Here is an 18,363-nt window from a genome sequence, read left to right as displayed (position 1 = left end):
ATTGCTTTCATTCCATTATTCTTCCTTTATCGTTGATGACGAAGGCCCATGAAGAGGAAACCTTGGCGCACAACATGAAGCCAATGATGAATTGAAACCCTTGGATAACAAAAACCCATGGCACATCTTGCATTGACAGAATCTCACCTTCTTTCTCTTCGTTTGAAGTCGAATCGATGGAAGCACCTAGATTTCTTGTTGTCCAAAGTCGATTCTATGAAGGTAAAAACGAATGTCAATTTGACGATTTGACTTCTTTGTCCTTCATCGTTAAATTCTTTGATTTGATGAAGCTGGGGTTTCTTCGTCCTTCATCGTTAGTAGTAGAGAAAGAAAGATGAGATGAAAGCGATCTTGGCCAGAGTCTAGTCACCGAAGAAGTAAGAGAAAAATTGAAGTTATAAAGAGAAAATATAATTTTGACAAAAAATTGTTAGTTTTTTAAAGTCAGAGGGGAAATAAATAACGTTAACTGATTTTGTTAATTTTAGCCATCTAGGGGTGAGTGTTTGGTTTTTTAATACTTGATTGATATCCATTTGAAAATGTAACAAACTTTGGGTGGAAATAAGTCCTTTGGCCAATATGAAATTTATGAATTTGGTGGGCAAGCGGCTGCCTCCGAAGAACCACCAAAATTCCAGTCAATTCCCAATACAAATATAATTAAATAAACCTCCAATTTCTTACAATATTTTTCCGTAATTACCGAAATGTCCCGCTCTCTAACCATGCAATTAGCATCTTCTTCTCTCTTGCTATTAAATTTAAATATTTTTCAATCAAAAAATTGTACAGAATTGAATTGGGAATCCAGAATACTTCATTTCTATGATAAGCACTTCAACAATTTTCTCTGTCATCCCCTTTATCCCGTTATTACTCTCTTAGTTCAGGTACCTTTTCTTTTTAATTATTTCAATTTGATCTGTCTAGAGTTTAATCTTTTTTGTACTTCGTTTGTTTTTTCATATTTTTTTCTGTGTTTTTTATTGTGTATTTGCAATCAATCAAGACTGGTGAAATTCAGAAATTGATTATGATTTGCGCTTTGTAACCAAGATGAAAACTTGTTTTCTTGGAGTTATAGATTTTGTGTGGAATGAGAAAGTGTATTTAGTGCGATCTATGTATGTTTCGTTTTCGTTTCATTACCGAGAACAGAGAGCTGAGTGGATTTTGGTGAAGTAAGGTTTTGTTGCTGCTTTATTATTCTTGAGGTAGTTTTATTACTTTTGGTTGAGAAAAGTTTATTGTTTCGACTTTAACTATATTTTTTTTTCCTTTTATCTGAATTGGAAGGTTGATACCCTAGTGAAAACATTGTGTTTTCCTGTTAAAACTGTAATAATGCTACGTCACTGTTATGGAAAGTAAGAGAGTTGTATGAAATTTGTATACATCTTTAACACCCCTTTACGGGATGCTGTTTTGAGAGGACTGAGACTGGATAATACCCTACTTTCTAAGGAATTGCACTACTAATTTCCAGCTATTATCAACTAATAATGTTTCTTTTTTTCAAAAATGTAGGGTGAGGGAGTAGGATTAGCTAGTTCAGAAGTTTTCTAAGTCTTTGTGTGTTGTTTTCTCAGATTTTCGAGGTAGTAGTGAATTGTTATGCATAAAATGACTGGTGGAAGAGGACAGAACTTGTGATTGGTAGTCTGAAAACTGGTGAATAATTATACACACCCTTCTTTAGTTGTTCTGTGGTTTCTATTGGGTAAAGTATTGGTATAAGTCTGTTTTTTGTCATCAACAAGTGGAAGCGTCTTTCTCACACCTATGTCAGGATGTCTGGTTTTGTCTTTCAAGGGCCTTTTATGTAATATTGGTTGAACATCTTAATATCAAATACTCAGTTAATTTTATCTCCATTTTGGGTATACAAATTTAGTGGTTACATTAAAGATAATTTAGAATAAGAAAGGGAAGGCATGTAATTTGAACTGCTGTAAATGTGGAGTAGGTTTAAATTTTTCTATAGGAGTATTTATTTTGAGAGAAATATTATCTTGGTTGTTGAAAATGAGAATAAAAGTTTTATGTGATTATGAAGAATTGCTGACAATACACATGATTTACTGATTAAGAAACTTGTCACTAGCTAATCTGAAAATTGTATACATGCTAGAAGTATTATATTGTAGGATGAACTACTGCTTGTGCTCAACTACACTCAACGTAGCCTTCATGCCAAACTAGTCAAAGTTTTTGCATTAATTAAAGGCAATGTTCATGTGCCTGTAGTTTTGTATTAACCTTTAACCCTCTTCCTGTATCTGGGCTTGGGACTAGCTGTGCAAGAGCATGACATTGCATGCAATGTAGAAAGGGTAAGTTGCAAACAGTAAATTAATATTTAAGCAGGTGTCTATCTGATATAGAAGGTAAATCTTATTAAATTTTATTGTTGAACTCAAGCTAAATTCAGTGCTTCTTTTTAAGATATCAGGATGACTGAATAGGAGGAAATGAACAGGAGCAAAGTCATGCTGTTTGGGATCATTCTTTTCCATTAATTTATTTCCACTGATATCATTTATATTTTCTCTGTATGTCTGCATATGCATGACAAAGGATCTGCTTAGGAAAGAGAGATTACAAGAGTCATAATCATTTAATTCAGATGACGATTTGACTTGTTAAAATTCAGTTATACTAGGGGAAAACGGGTTCATGTATTTATTACACACTTTATTTTCTACTATTTGGATTAGGTGCAGAGAATCTCAGTGGTTGTCGAAAATAAGTTTCTTCATTTTGTGTTTAGCATGCTTTCTCAAATATCAGTAATGAGAGAAAATTCACTTTAGTGCTTGAAATTACAAGGTCAAAAAGGTACATTCTGTACCCTTTCTTGCTTGATATCTGTGATTATTAGCTTTCTACCTCGTCTAGTGGATTTTTTTTAATCTTATGAATTTCGTCTTGAGTGTCATCTTTTATTCTAAAGGTACCTAGTGAGAAGGGAAATTATTGTGAACAAATCAATGCAGAGAGAGTAGAGGCTTAATATTGTTACAGGAATTTTCTGATTTAATCTCTGTAATTAGTCTTAATTGTTTGGTAATCTTGAGTGGTTAGGCTGGTGGTTTGTCCCTACATGGTTTAAAGTTCAATTAGCCTGAAACCAACCTGGTTAATAGCCATGAGTTTCTTGCTTTCTTAAGATCTTAGTGCTTGGTGCGAGGTCCTTGTTGTGGTTTCAATCTCCTAATTTACTATTGGATTTATTTTCTTGTGAGAACATCTTTAAATACTATTAGCTACTGTAAATTTTGCTTTAAGGTGTATAAATGAGAATTCCAGTATCTTTTAATATTATTCACTACTTTTTCTTAATCATTTTCAATTGCAATATGTTTACCCTTTTATATTGCATGACATCCTTTGATTTTGTTTCTTATCACTGTAAGAATTGTTGACCATATCATTGGGCATATCAATGATTGGTGTAATATGCAAAAGCATTACATACGATAAGAATAGCTTGATAACTATGCATGTGAGTATTGTTATATTTTGGATAGTACTGGAGGGAACTTCATGTCAGCATTAGCTGTTGCTTTCCCAAATAATTTTAGAAGTTAATCAAAACTGAATGATTGAATCAGGGTATATATTGAGGTTGTGTGGTGCCATGGAATTGGTTCTTAAAGATTGGAAGTGGAAGTCACTCTCTTTAGAAAATTTAGGGAGTACTATCTTTTCAGTTTTGAGGAGCTAGTTCCATGATGCTGAACACTACGTAAGCAGTGTCTTGCAACCCTTACTTGATCAGTCACTTTGATTGCCTGAAATGTCAAACTTAGATATGATCTAACCCCGTTAACCATTTTTCTGCAATGCATTGTGTTTACAAATCAATTCTCTTGCTAGATTCTGGTTTCTATATGTGAAAGAAGTTAAGCATTTGCAAGCTATGGAAGCACAAAGCTTATGACCAATTCATGGTTACTTCCTTTGGTTGTAAGAGTTCTGTATTTGACAACTCTATGTTGCCAAATACAAAAAATGTTGAATTCATGTGTCCATGGAAATAGTTACAGGTTAATAATAACATAAATCTAAGTGACGGCTTGATTAAACATTATGTTAAGAAAGGCATAGCTAAGGGACTAAAAGTGCTAGAAAATTTGTTGGGGATTCTTTCTTCATGGATTTGATATAATTATGTTCAACTGATGTCCTAGATTATGCATCTGCACTTCTTAAGCTTTTCAATGTCCATTGGTAGGTTTTTCATTGTTATAAAATGTTTATATGATAGGAAAAAGAGAGAAGTATGTATGAAAAATATCAAATTAGAAAAAAAGAGAGAGAAAAAGGAAAGTATTTTGAAGGTTTATGGTTGGCACAAATGCATCTGAAGGATTCAAAGATTTGGGCTGTTGAGTTGTATCCTGTTATATTAGGAAGGTTATCAGAGCATATTAGGATAGAATATATATTTTTAGGGATTTGATTTGATTTGATTTGATTTGATTAGGGATTTGATTTGATTTATTTCCTTTTATACCTTCTATGTAATTGTATATATTGTAATGTTCTGTACTCTGAATGAATAAGAAAACAATATTCTCAATTCATATGGTATCAGAGCCTACATCACTCATTTAAAATTTTTTTTTCGGCGTTCACAATTTTTTTTTCCGGCGAATCCAATTCCATTCTCCACTATTTCTCCGATCACTGTGCTTCTGTCATTTTCCGGTGATCGTGCTTATACCAGTGTGATAAGGATTCTCTCGCCGATACATCTGTCAAAGCAGCATTATTGTTCTCCGTTCCACGCGCCTACATGCGCCGCTCGATCTCTCGGTACTTTTCGGTGCCGATCTCCTGTTCCGGCGACAGTGCGACTACACCGCCTCATCCGTTGCACTCAGACGATGCCGACAAGTCCCTCTGTGGTGAGCTTACAATCATTCGACGTCGGAATCTGCTGCACGTGTCGGTCGTTTATCCTCTTGAAACGTGATCTTCGATCTACTGTTCTGCGCACGTGGAACTACATCGCTGCTGTCAATCAATTCAGTAGAAGCCGGTGGTCAGTTCTATTGAAGACCCACCTCCATTGGTTGCTCCACGCGCCGTCGGTGATGTCACCGAACAGTTCCTCCTCTGTTCACGCATTCTGAAGGCTTTGTTTCACGATTCAACAGTCTTCTGATTTGTTTGTGCGCCTTGGTTTCTCCGGATCTTCATTTTTGTCCAGAAAGCTTCTTCTGTTCTCTGATTCATGATTCACTATGTCCATTACAAGCTCCAAACCAGGTGAGCATAGTGGCCGTAGAAATCGACCAAAGTGCAGTTATTGTAACAAATGGGGTCACATTAGAGACAAGTGTTATAAGCTCCATGGTCTTCCTCCTCGAATTGCTAATATTGTTCAGACTTCTGATTCTCCCATTGACTCCTCTGGAGTGCAGTCTCCACCATCTTTGACACTCACAGGTGCCTCACTCACTCTTCTTCTTTCGAGTCATGGATCCTTGATTCCGGTGCCTCTGATCACATCTCTGGTAACCCCTATCTACTTTCTCACTTTACAAAGACCACTTTCTTATCTACTGTAACATTAGTTAATGAATCTATCGTTACTACCAAAGCAGTAGATTGTGCTCATCCTTTTCCACTCTTGCCTTTAGAGTCTGTCTTTTACCTCCTTGACTGTCCATTTAATCTTATTTCTATTAGCAAACTTACTCGTTCCCTAAATTGTACAATTACCTTTATTAATGACTCTGTTCTTATACAGAACCGCAGTACGGGTCGGATGATTGACACAGGACGTGAGTCACAGGGCCTCTACTGACTAAATCCACTTGATTCTGTAGCATGTGCCATCACTGAGTCTCCAACGCTTCTTTACAATCGTTTGGGTCACCCTAGTTTATCAAAACTACAGTAGATGGTCCCTGGTTTGTCACATTTATCATCCTTTAATTGCGAGTCTTGTCAACTTGGAAAACATACTCGTATATCCTTTCCAAGACGTGTCAATAACCGGGCTGCATCACCTTTTGAATTAGTCCATTCCGATGTATGGGGTCCTAGTAGAGTCGTGTCTGCTTTAGGTTTTCAATATTTTGTTACATTTATTGATGATTATTCACGTTGCACTTGGTTATTTTTAATGAAGAATAGATCTGAATTATTTTCTATTTTTCAATCCTTTTGTGTTGAAGTTGAAACACAATTCTCTACTACTATTCGTACACTGCATACTGATAATGCCAGTGAATATTTTTCCGCTCCCTTTACTAAATTTCTGACATCTAAGGGCATTCTATATCAATCTTCTTGTGCTCATACTCTGCAGCAAAATGGAATTGTCGAACGTAAAAATTGGCATATTATTAAAACTGCACGTACTTTACTCATACATAATCATGCACTTTTTCGTTTTTGGGTTGATGCTGTTCTTACTGCTTGTTTCTTGATTAATAGAATGCCTTCTTTAGTCTTGCAGGATCAGGTACCTCACTCTATTTTTTATCCTGATTAGTCATTGTTTCCTCTTCAACCTTGTGTCTTTGTATGTACGTGTTTTGTTCATGACTTATCTTCTGGTCGAGATAAATTGTCTACTCGTTCTATTAAGTGTGTTTTTCTTGGATACTCGCGTCTTCAGAAAGGTTATCGATGTTATTATCCTACTATACGTCGCTACTACCTTTCTGCAGATGTTACATTTTTTGAGTCTTCTCTTTATTTTTCGTCTTCTTCTCAACTAGACAAGTTTCCTATTACAGAAGTTCTTCCTGTGTCCTATATTGTTCCCCTAATAAATTCACACTCTTCAACTAACCAATCTCCGACTAGTGCAGATCTTACACTCACTAGTCATTCTATAGGTGATGGCCTTGCTTCTCCTTCAGGTGAGACAGTCTCTCCAGACCCGGTGCACTCGCTTCCTGCTCTAGAATCTTCTGTCCCTGTAGTCTTATCTCCTGATGATCAATTTCCCATTGCTATTCGCAAAGGTATGCGCTCAACTCGTAATCCTCATCCCATCTATAATTTTCTGAATTATCATCGTTTATCTTCACCATACTATGCCTTTGTGTCCACTTTATCCTCTGTATCTACCCCTGCTACTGTTCATGAGGCATTATCTGATCCTGGATGGCGACAAGCAATGGTGAATGAGATGTCTGCTCTACATGCTAATAATACTTGGGAACTAGTTCCTTTGCCTTTTGGTCACTCAACGGTTGGATGTCAGTGGATCTATACTATTAAAGTTGGTTCTAATGGTCAGGTTGACAGATTGAAAGCGCGGTTGGTTGCTAAAGGATACACTCAGACATATGGTCTTGATTATTATGAGACTTTCTCTCTGGTTGCTAAAATGTCCTCTATTCGCCTATTTTTCTCTATGGCTGTCATTCGTCATTAGCCTTTGCATCAGTTAGATATCAAGAATGCCTTTCTTCATGGTGAACTGCAAGAAGAAATTTATATGGAGCAACCTCCTGGTTTTGTTGCTCAGGGGGAGTCTGGATTGGTTTGTAAACTCCGTCATTCTCTATATGGCTTAAAACAATGTCCTCGCGCTTGGTTTGGTCGGTTTAGTACTGTTATTCAAGAATTTGGCATGCTACGAAGTGAATCTGATCATTCAGTATTCTATAAACATACTCCACACGACAAATGTATCTATCTAGTGGTCTATGTTAATGATATTGTTATTACAGAAAGTGATCAGGAAGGTATTGAGCAATTAAAGAAGCATTTGCTTAGTCATTTTCAAACCAAAAATTTAAGTCCACTTAGATACTTTCTTGGTATAGAAGTCGGCCAGTTTAAATCTGGAATTGTCATCTCTCAAAGGAAGTATGCATTGGATATTCTGAAGGAAACAAGGATGTTAGATTGCAAACCTATAGACTCTCCCATGAACCCTAATACTAAGCTCTTACCTGGATAGGGGGAGCCACTTGCAGATCCTGGGAGATATCGAAGACTCGTTGGAAAACTTAATTATCTCACCATCACACGATTAGATATTTCTTTTGTCGTTAGTGTGGTAAGTCAATTCCTTCGGTCTCCATGTGACAGTCATTGGGATGCAATTATTCAGATCTTGAGGTACATTAAGAGGACACTTGGAAAATGATTGTTATATGAGAATAAAGGACATACTTAGATCGTTGGGTATTCAGATGCTGACTGGGCAAGTTCTCCATTTGACAGACGTTCTACTTTTGGGTATTGTGTATTAGTTGGAGGAAATCTAGTATCATGGAAAAGTAAAAAGCAAGATGTTGTTGCCAGATCTAGTGCAGAAGCAGAATATCGTGCTATGGCCTTAGTGACTTGTGAGCTTATCTGGTTGAAGCAGTTGATCCAAGAATTAAAGTTTGCGGAAATATCACAAATGTCATTATTTTGTGATAGTCAGGCTGCTCTTCACATTTCCTTGAATCCTGTGTTTCATGAAAGAACAAAACATATAGAAATCGATTGTCATTTTGTGAGAGAAAAGATTCTGTCTGGTTGTATCTCTACAAGTCATGTTAGTTCAAATGATCAGCTAGCAGATATACTTACTAAATCTCTTTGAGGGCCTCGAATTAATTTTATTTGTAACAAGCTTGGTGCATATGATTTATATGCTCCAGCTTGAGGGGGAGTGTTGAGTTGTATCTTGTTATATTGGGAAGGTTATCAGAGCATATTAAGATAGAATATATATTTTTAGGGATTTGATTTGATTTGATTTGATTAGATTAGGGATTTGATTTATTTCCTTTTATACCTTCTCTGTAATTGTATATATTGTAACGTTCTGTACTCTGAATGAATAAGAAAACAATATTCTCAATTTATATGGGCAAGAGTGGGTAGGGTTCATAGAACATTGACCTTAAAATTAGTGCATAAATAAAGTTTCTTTTGAATGGTTTTTATAGGTGCATTTTTCTCTTGTGTGCAATCATAAAATCTTAGGTTTTTTTTAGTTGAGAACAAAAAACTAGCTCTATCTAATGGGTGTGAAATAAATTCTTTTTTTTTTTAAATTTAGTTTAGAATCGTCTAGTGCCTAGTGTATATAATCTCCTATACAGATGATACTTTGCTACTTGACCATTGATAATTAGGATTGGATTCGTTGATTGTCAGTTTAACTTGATTGAGCTTGAAATGAGCAGTAATGGCTCGAGCTTGAGTCATGGTTTATATTTTTAGTGAGGTCAAGTCATGGTGGTTGAGCTTAAACTTGAACTCAATATTTCTTCTTTAACTTTAATAAATTATGTTTTCAAATAAAAGAAAACATGTTAAAAAGTTGAATTGTGATGAGAAAGGAAAATAGGAAGCATATTTATAATGGGTGAGGTGAATTGTTAGAATTCCTCTCACCTAATGTTGAACTTTGGTTTCATGTTTTCTTTTATTAGAAAACATAATTTCCATGTTTTCTTCTATTAGAAAACATAACTTTTTAAAATTAATAATTAAATTGAAAAAAACTATAGTACTGAGCCAAGCTCGAGCCTAACTCATCATATGGAGCTCAAGCTCAAGCTTGGCTTTGTCCAAACTCATTAAGCTTGACTCTTGAGCCGAGCGGAACTTGAGCAAGCCCAAGCTCGAATCTACCCCTATTGATAATGTTAAGTAGACCAATAATCTTGATCAGTGGACCTGCTTTCCAGCCACTATATCGTTATATGTCAGAAGTTGAAGGCAAAATCATTATATGCCAGAAGTTGTTAGACCGGAGGACAGTAAGGTGTTATTATTAACTTGAAAAGCTACTGACAAATTAGATGTATCCAATATTTTAATTTGTAAAATATATTAATTTAAATATTTTCATCAGTCCATTGAGATGGTATGTGGTCAATCCAATCCTGTGTTGAGATTAATCTATTAAATAATTTATTATCAACTCAAATATTTGAATTTTATTTTGTCATAATTTAGTTTACACATTGGATCAATAAATTTTGGTTGATGAATTTGTTTTTTTCTCCAAAGGAGCTTATATGATAATGTTATGTTGCTTTTAAATGCCTGGTATTTTGGCCATTTTTAGTTTAGATGTATAATAGCATTCCTTTTTCTTTGTGGTATTGTTGTAACTCTTTCATGGATGCAGGTGTGATGGAGATATCATCATTAAAAGTGCTTCTGAAAAATATCTCTTCATTTTTACATTTATCGTCTTTAGACAACATAAATTCAGACCCTGTTCAGAAGCATTACCAGAAGGTGGAAGAGATATTTAAGTTGTTGAAGCAAATACTTGATGCTATTATTGACTCTGAAATAGCTTCTGATGATGTGCTTAATAAAGCATTTGAAGAGTTTGGCCATTCTATTGATGAAATAAGGGAGCTCTTTGAAAGCTGGCAACCATTGTTGAGTAAAGTTTATTTTGTAAGCTAATGAATTGTAGTTTCAGTTTATGTTTTTGTGATTATGCTGCTGATTCATTTACTCATTAGGGAAAAATTCTAAGCTCACTTGCAACGGGTAGTCTTTATGATTTGTGTTTGTTTGTTCAATACAAACATCTTCCTAGTTTCTTTGTCATGTTTAGTCTGATCATCCTATGCTTCTTTTTTCAGTCATAGAAGGGGAGACCTCTACTCTGTCAATTGACCTTTTATATTTCTATTTTGTTTTCTGTAATGTATGAAAGAATTTAGCCTGTCCCTGTCTTTCACATGCTTACCCATTTTCTCAAATTAGTAATATAGTATGAATTGAATTTTAAATCACTGAGTTATCTTAATCAGGTATCAATGAGTTAACAACAGTAGATGTGTTTTCCTGCATTGGCTATTAATTATTAGATCAAATGGGTTGAATGGTTGAAAATTAAGTCAAGTTTTTATTCAAAATTATAAGTTAAAGATCCCAACCCATGTCTTTTATTCTCAGAGTTTATATAAGCTAGGCAGTTATGCTACTTTATGGCCTATAGAAAGTGGTAGTGGCAGCAGTGTGGTAGTCACCAGCTGACAGATGGGAGTCAGTGGAGGTGGGGAGAGTTTGGTGCAATGTTGCTACCATTTGATTGTTACTGTAGGTGGCAACAGTTGCAACAACTTCAAAATAATAATGGAGATGGGGTTAAGGTGGTGTTGATGGTGACAGTCCAAATGATTAGGTGCTAGAGCTCCTGGTTGTGTTCGTAGTGGATGTGAGAGATGGAAGAACAGTGAAAGAGATTTGTTGGACTTCTGTCACTGGAATATGAAGATTTATCTTTTGTTTTGAAGATAATCTGGTTTTGTAATAGACAGGGAAGTTCATTTCAAATAAAAGATGGCTACAAAAGCTTAATAATTGAACTTAAGACTGTTTCTTATGCTTACTTGTAGTTCCACCATGGGCAGACTTGGTAGACTTCTAGAGTGACCTCATTGCGGGAGTTCTTCATGTAGATGTATTTGAAGAAAGAAAAGTTTTAATGTTTAGAATAATGTTTTTCTCATTACCGTGATGTCAGGTTCTGCAAGTTGAAACGTTGATTTCAAAAATACAGACTTCTGTGTGGGATATTCTCCAGCTGCTGAACCGTAGGCGTCATTATCTTCCTGATGAATTGAGTTCAACATCTCTTGAGGTACTCTCTGACTAGAAATTTTAGATGAAGAAGTTATACTTTAGTAGTTTTAATACAAAGAGCAGCCCACAATTTCACAAAATGGTCACTCTTCAGATGGCTATATCTCAAATTATATGTAAATTTTTAATGTGAAAGAAATTATTGTCAGAACTTTGTTAGTTTTCTGAGTTGGACTAATATGTAGTTAAATCCCATTTATGATGAACTCTTGAGGGTTAGCCTGAAGGGCTCTTCAGCTCGGGTTCAGTCCATCAGGAAATATCATCTTGGTTTGAATCCAACCACCAATAACTTGGGTTCATCCCCATTCCCAGGGATTTTTCTTAGGGACTACCCTCTACATTTGGTGCAGTGTTCTTCTCATTTCCGAAATTAATTGGTACTCAAAGCACCAGGAATATTTTGTGAGAAACAATATAAAAGTAAAATAAAGATTTCCATATATGGTGACTAACAATTGAAGTGACTGATTGCAGCTCTACCAACAGAAAATTAAGCATATGGAATATTCACAAGGATCATCTTTCATCAGAGAAGCTGCAAGAGATCAAGTGGATGGTGTCACACCCAGCTCAGAAATCCTGGTAAAAATTGCAGAGAGCCTGGGCTTGAGGTCAAACCAGGAGATTCTGATCGAGGCTGTTTCCCTGGAAAAGTTAAAGGAGAATGCTGAGCAAGCTGAAAAGGTTGAAGAAATTGAGTTTTTAGATCAAATGATTACCGTTGTGACCCACATGCATGATCGTCTTGGTATGATGAAACAGTCACAGATTTGTAGCCCAGTCCCTATACCTCCTGATTTCTGCTGTCCTCTGTCCCTTGAGCTGATGACGGATCCAGTTATCGTGGCATCTGGGCAAACATATGAGCGGGCTTTCATAAAGAACTGGATTGAACTTGGGCTCACAGTTTGCCCTAAGACACGTCAGACTCTGGCTCATACCAACTTAATACCTAATTACACCGTAAAGGCACTAATTGCAAACTGGTGTGAATTAAACAATGTGAAGCTGCCTGATCCCATGACGTCTATGAGCTTAAACCAACCCTCACCTCTTCTCATGCATGCAGATTCTGCTGCAACTAGAGATGCACATCTTTTCCCCCCAACTAGGAGCAGTCAATCGGTAATTCCAGAGTTAATTCAGTCTACAGGTTCGCCTGGTAGGAACCTAATCTTGTCCTCCGGGATTCATCAGGAGGAAAGTTCCCCACTGCACCCGCTTTCAACCTCAGAGGCTTCCTTGTCAAGTATTGCTGGAAACGGGCAAGTTTTGGATAGTGCAAGAGTATCTGTTGCCAGTTCTGAGGACAGATTTGCTAACTCTGAAGAACAGAGTGGAGAATTAATTGGTGAACCCTCTATGTCACCATCTAGAAAAGAATTTTCTGCTTCTATTGATGCTAGCGAACAGTCATCTCACATCCATATTGGGACTGGCTCTGTTTCCAGTGTTCTTTCTAATACAAATGTTTCTCAGGGAGTGATAGGAGATAGCCATGAAACTTCAGAGGGCTCAAACCATCATACTGATCCTTCTGGAGAGGTAAAATTAGAACCTCATGCAGCTGCTACCTTGACCACCACACAGAGGGAAACTGAATTCCCATCTCGTATGGTGGAAACACGGTCTCGGAGCCCACTGATCTTTCGCCGCCCATCTGAGAGGTCTGTTCCAAGAATAGTTTCTAATTCAGCTAGTGAAACCAGAGCTGATCTGTCTGGTGTTGCAACCCAAGTACGGAAGTTGATTGAGGACTTAAAGAGCACACCACTTGATACTCAAAGGGATGCAAGTGCAGAACTCCGGCTACTTGCTAAGCACAATTCGGATAATCGGGTGGTAATAGCAAACTGTGGAGCCATCAGCTTATTAGTTGATTTGCTTCACTCAACAGATGCAAAGATTCAGGAAAATGCTGTTACAGCACTTCTTAACTTATCAATTAATGATAACAACAAAAGTGCAATTGCTAATGCCAATGCCATTGAACCTCTAATTCATGTCCTTCAGACCGGAAGCCCAGAAGCTAGAGAAAATTCGGCTGCTACACTCTTTAGCTTATCTGTGATTGAGGATAATAAGATCAAGATAGGGAGGTCTGGGGCAATTGGACCTCTTGTTGATTTGCTGGGGAATGGGACTCCTAGGGGTAAGAAAGATGCAGCAACAGCACTGTTTAATTTGTCAATATATCATGAAAACAAAGACCGGATTGTGCAAGCTGGCGCTGTAAAGCACCTTGTGGATTTGATGGATCCAGCAGCTGGGATGGTTGATAAGGCAGTTGCTGTTTTAGCAAATCTTGCTACAATTCCTGAGGGAAGGACTGCAATTGGTCAGGGGAATGGGATCCCTGTTCTGGTTGAGGTTGTTGAGTTGGGGTCTGCAAGAGGGAAGGAAAATGCAGCAGCTGCCCTGTTACAGCTTTGCTCGATGAGTGGTAGGTATTGCAATATGGTGCTTCAAGAAGGAGCTGTCCCGCCGTTAGTCGCATTGTCGCAGTCGGGCACACCAAGGGCCAAAGAAAAGGTACACTTATGATGTCTCAATACCATTGCTATTTATTTTCCCCCTTGTATTTCTTCAACATAATAGGAGCCTCTTGATGGTTGGTTACAGGCACAAGCACTCCTTAGTGTCTTCAGAAACCAACGGCATGGTAATGCTGGGAGGTCTTGATTTCACAAGCACAACCTTCAATGCATTGCAAAGTTGTGAGTCTTCTATAAAACTGTGTACATTTGTTGGTGCAAATGATTGTTTTGAAGATTTTGATGCTTAGATTTTTCACGGTTTGTAGAGTAAAAACATAGTAGATTAAAGGAGGATTTGATAGCAGCCTTGTGTGGAAAACTTGTTTCTTGTGAGTGTAGAAAGAAATTTTATACACGTGTGTCTAGTCTTTGCGTTACAAGTTTAATAATCAGGGTTATATTTGGTTTAAAATCATTTGTCAACATCTCTCTCCTGTATTTTTCATTCAACCAATTCTTGATTCTAGAGTGACCGACAACTTTTGAGTGAACTTCCATACAAAGTATGTAAATCTAATATGCAATAATTCTTGTGAAGTTTTTGTGCTAGGATTTTATACAAACAAAATAAAGAAACTTTTCATGCTTTTATAATGGGAGAAAAGAAGTTATAAATCTTTTAGTTAAGGGACAATAAGAGTTGGGATTAGATTTAACTTTGGTAAAAACCTAACTGAACAAATGTAATTATTCATAAAAATTGTCTTTTATCAAAAGTAACAACTAAAAACAATAAAAAAATTTAAAACAAAAAAAATTAAATATTATTTTTATGAAATACATAATATCAAATTATCAAATCATAAAATTAAAAAAAGGAAAAAAAACTATTGTTATTTTCCTTTATTTTTTAAATTTAATTTTATTAAATTTTCTTTTAGTTTTACATTTTTTGGTTTTTGATTTCCTTTAAAATTTATTTTTTTATTTTTGATATTTTTAATCTAAATAAATCAACTTTAAAAAAAATAAAATTAAGGGCATCTAATTCAAATTCTTTTTTTCAATTTTTCATCAAAAGTTAATGGAAAATAACTATTAGATGTCATTGTAACTCCTATTCCCCCATTTAAAAGATTAAAAACTTTATACTTTAGTTAATAATTTTCTAAAAAGGAAAGGAAAGCAGATTCATAAAATGCTTCATATAATCTTCTTGAAAGTTGTTATGGGTGTGAATGTGATAAGAAAATTTTGAGTGTGATTGTCTTTGCGGCTTCAGGATCAATGGTTGTATCAATTTTTCATGAACTTGACCGCTGGGAGGTATCGGATGTCCCATATAATTCTCTGTATTTCCTTCACACTCTGTCTTCTTTTGGATGGTTATTTTTTAGGCCAAAAGACTTATTCCCACCCAAGGTTTGATGCATTGACAAAGTTTCACCCGTTAAATTTCGAAAATCCAAAGTGTTATGATATAACCCATATAATTCTTTGTATTTCCTTCATACTCTGTCCTCTTTTGGATGGTTATTTTTTAGGCCAAAAGACTTATTCCCACCCAAGGTTTGATGCATTGACAAAGTTTCACCCGTTAAATTTCGAAAATCCAAAGTGTTATGATATAATTATTATTGTATCGATTTTCAAAATTTAGTAGGTCGGACTCCCCTCCCTCGTTCTCACTCCTCATTCTTTCTTTAGTTACTTATCCATTGTGCCAGCTCTCCATCAATACATTGACAGAAAACTTGCTATTGGGACATCTTCTCCACTTCATTTCCTTGGTAATGAGCTTCTTAAACTTTACATCTTCTCTCTTTCTTTTAGATTTTCCTCACAAAACAACCTTTGACGATATGGACACTTTGATTCTGTCAAAAGTTCTCTTCCATCATCCACCAGCATTACTGAACAATCTTTTAAAGGGGCGGTAGAATTTTGTGACCCCAGAATTATTGATTCTGAAAGAGCTGCCTCCCATCTGTCAAACACTTGTTTTGGAGCAAGTGATCGGCAAATTTGTGGCTTTAAAACCCCTTTCCTGTTGTGTTGTCTTCTGTTTTTGTCCTTGTGGTCTCCTCTGTTGTGCTAGTGGTCTCTGGTTTTGGGTTGGGTTGCTGTTGTGTGGTGGTCCGACCAAAGGTGCTGCTGTTTTCTCTTTTTCTCCTTTTGATGTGGTGTTTTTGTGTTTCACTTTGGTGTTCCTTGTGGTGGCTCCGTGCAGTGTGGTTTGGTTCTTGGGTGAGGTCAGTGGGCTTTTGCGGTTCGGCTGTGGTGTTCGTTGGTCAGGTTGCTTGTTGCAGTGGCTATAGTTGGTGCCTGTCCTGGTAGCCTCTTTTGGTCTTGTTTATGCAAACAGTTTCTTTCTCTCTGTATATTTACAGATTCTATATACACACGATGTTAAAAAAGAGTAAATTAGTAAATTTATAATTAAATTAACAGAAGACCCTAACATAATTAAATATCAGGTAACATTTTAGATTTTCGAAACTGAATAAACGAGACTTTGTTAATGCGTCAACCCTGGGGTGGGAAAAAGTCTTATGACCTGATTTTGTATGAATAATATAGTTAGTGTTTGTGGTATTGCATATAATATTAATTTGAATTATTGGCTTGCATTTCTTTCACAGCTAAATTTTAGGGTTTATATAGCTGTTTTACTTTGAACTTTGATTCCCTATTAACAATGACATATCAACACATGACAATATTAAAGATTTCTTGTTTATCACATGTGTTTTAAATACACAAATCAACATTACCATGCACACACATAAAATTGCAATCATAATCAGGATTGTCATCAAGCTTAAAAAGGCAAAGGCATCCATTCATTAAACCATTTCCAAATCATGACAAGATTTCTTAATAAAGAAAATTTAATTCTCGAAAATTTAAATACATAACTCAAAAGTATAAGTCTCGAAACTAAAATTAATTTTTTTTTTTTTTCGGAAAATGAAGAAATGTGGCATGTTCTATCTCATTCTAAAACATCTCTCACAGATTGAGTGATTCAATAAATTTTACTAGCCTTCACATATTAACGTATTTTAATTTTGAATTCTTGGCTTGTGGATCTTGCTCTCATATCAACTCTTTGATGCCCATATCCTTTATTCATAATTACTTGAAAACAATTATTAAGATCATAACTGCGAAAATAAATAAAAATCTTGCCTTCACCTCCGTTTCTATTAAACTTGTAAAGCACGAATAGGAGACTCCTAGTAAAATCGAAATAATTTGTGTTTATGATATATTAATTAAATCATATATTTAGGATATATTCTGATATAGAAGAATATATATTTAAAATATATCTTAATATCTCCTAACAAGTCCAAAGTCGAAAGTTATATATACATTGTGAAATTTTAATGTTCCGAAAAAATAAATAAATAATTGTTGTGTTCGTGTCAAAACAATGAAAAACTTCTTCTCACATATGGAGATATTGGTAGACATTAAAATTAGCCATGTAGAGACAAATTTGTTTGTCAACTCAAGTTAAACATTTCTTATGGACTTATTAACAACCATGATAAATTGATTCTGGTGATGTAAAGTAAAGGTTGTGGCCAAAATTGTTTGCTTTTGTTTTGATTGTTTTTCTTGGTGTTTGCTTTTCTTTTGGAAATAGAGGGTGTGGATTTGAAGGAGGAAATGGAGACATATGGGAATGGGTGATGGTGATTTGTAAACAATTCTTCAGGGTTTAAATAAAAATATTCTCAAAGTTTGTGGTTGTCCGTAAAGCTTTTAAAATGATATGATAATCAAAGAAGTCACCGGTTACTATAAAAATCACCAGATAAAATTGAAAAAGAAAAGTTATTAAATTCTTGTAAAAAGATAAATTTATTAACCAATCTTTCATAATTAGTTACTAATTAAATTATTATTATTTTATAATCTCTACCATCGTATCTGTTCGTGTTGTTATATATGAATATCTATTATCTTTTATATCTAATCATAAATACTATTTTAATCATTATCAAAATAAAAAAAAATACAATTATAAAAACACGTTTGTTTGAAATAACATTTTTGAGTAATGAAGCAATTCCGGATATCTACTATATACTCTACTATATGAAATTTATGTATATTTGAAAATAAATCAAAACAAATTTAAGCAATACCCCACCCACATGCTGCTCGCCTACCCATCTGTCTGTCTGTCTACTAGTTTTAGATAAACGAAGTATTTTATTTTTCAACAATTTGATTTAAAAATTAAATATTTTTTTGTTATAATGTAAATTTA

General features: G+C 35.3%; 1 protein-coding gene across 2 annotated transcripts; it reads left to right on the top strand.

The window, feature by feature from the left end:
• Positions 1–655: 655 nt before the first annotated feature.
• Positions 656–16,526, top strand: LOC123199492 (U-box domain-containing protein 4-like). 2 transcript variants are annotated; one of them, XM_044614522.1, is made up of 7 exons: positions 656–896; positions 1,596–1,677; positions 10,121–10,401; positions 11,480–11,596; positions 12,076–14,133; positions 14,224–14,318; positions 16,309–16,526. In XM_044614522.1, the coding sequence occupies exons 3-6, from the start codon at positions 10,126–10,128 to the stop codon at positions 14,281–14,283; spliced, it is 2,511 nt and encodes an 836-aa protein (XP_044470457.1). In that variant the 5' UTR covers positions 656–896; positions 1,596–1,677; positions 10,121–10,125; the 3' UTR covers positions 14,284–14,318; positions 16,309–16,526. The 2 variants fall into 2 exon arrangements, with proteins under 2 accessions (XP_044470457.1, XP_044470456.1); XM_044614521.1 differs by lacking the exon at positions 1,596–1,677 and having other exon boundaries at positions 658–896.
• The last annotated feature ends 1,837 nt before the right edge of the window (positions 16,527–18,363 follow it).

Source organism: Mangifera indica, chromosome 16, assembly GCF_011075055.1.
Source record: "Mangifera indica cultivar Alphonso chromosome 16, CATAS_Mindica_2.1, whole genome shotgun sequence".
NCBI lineage: Eukaryota > Viridiplantae > Streptophyta > Magnoliopsida > Sapindales > Anacardiaceae > Mangifera > Mangifera indica.
This window is presented reverse-complemented; position numbering and strand designations above follow the sequence as displayed.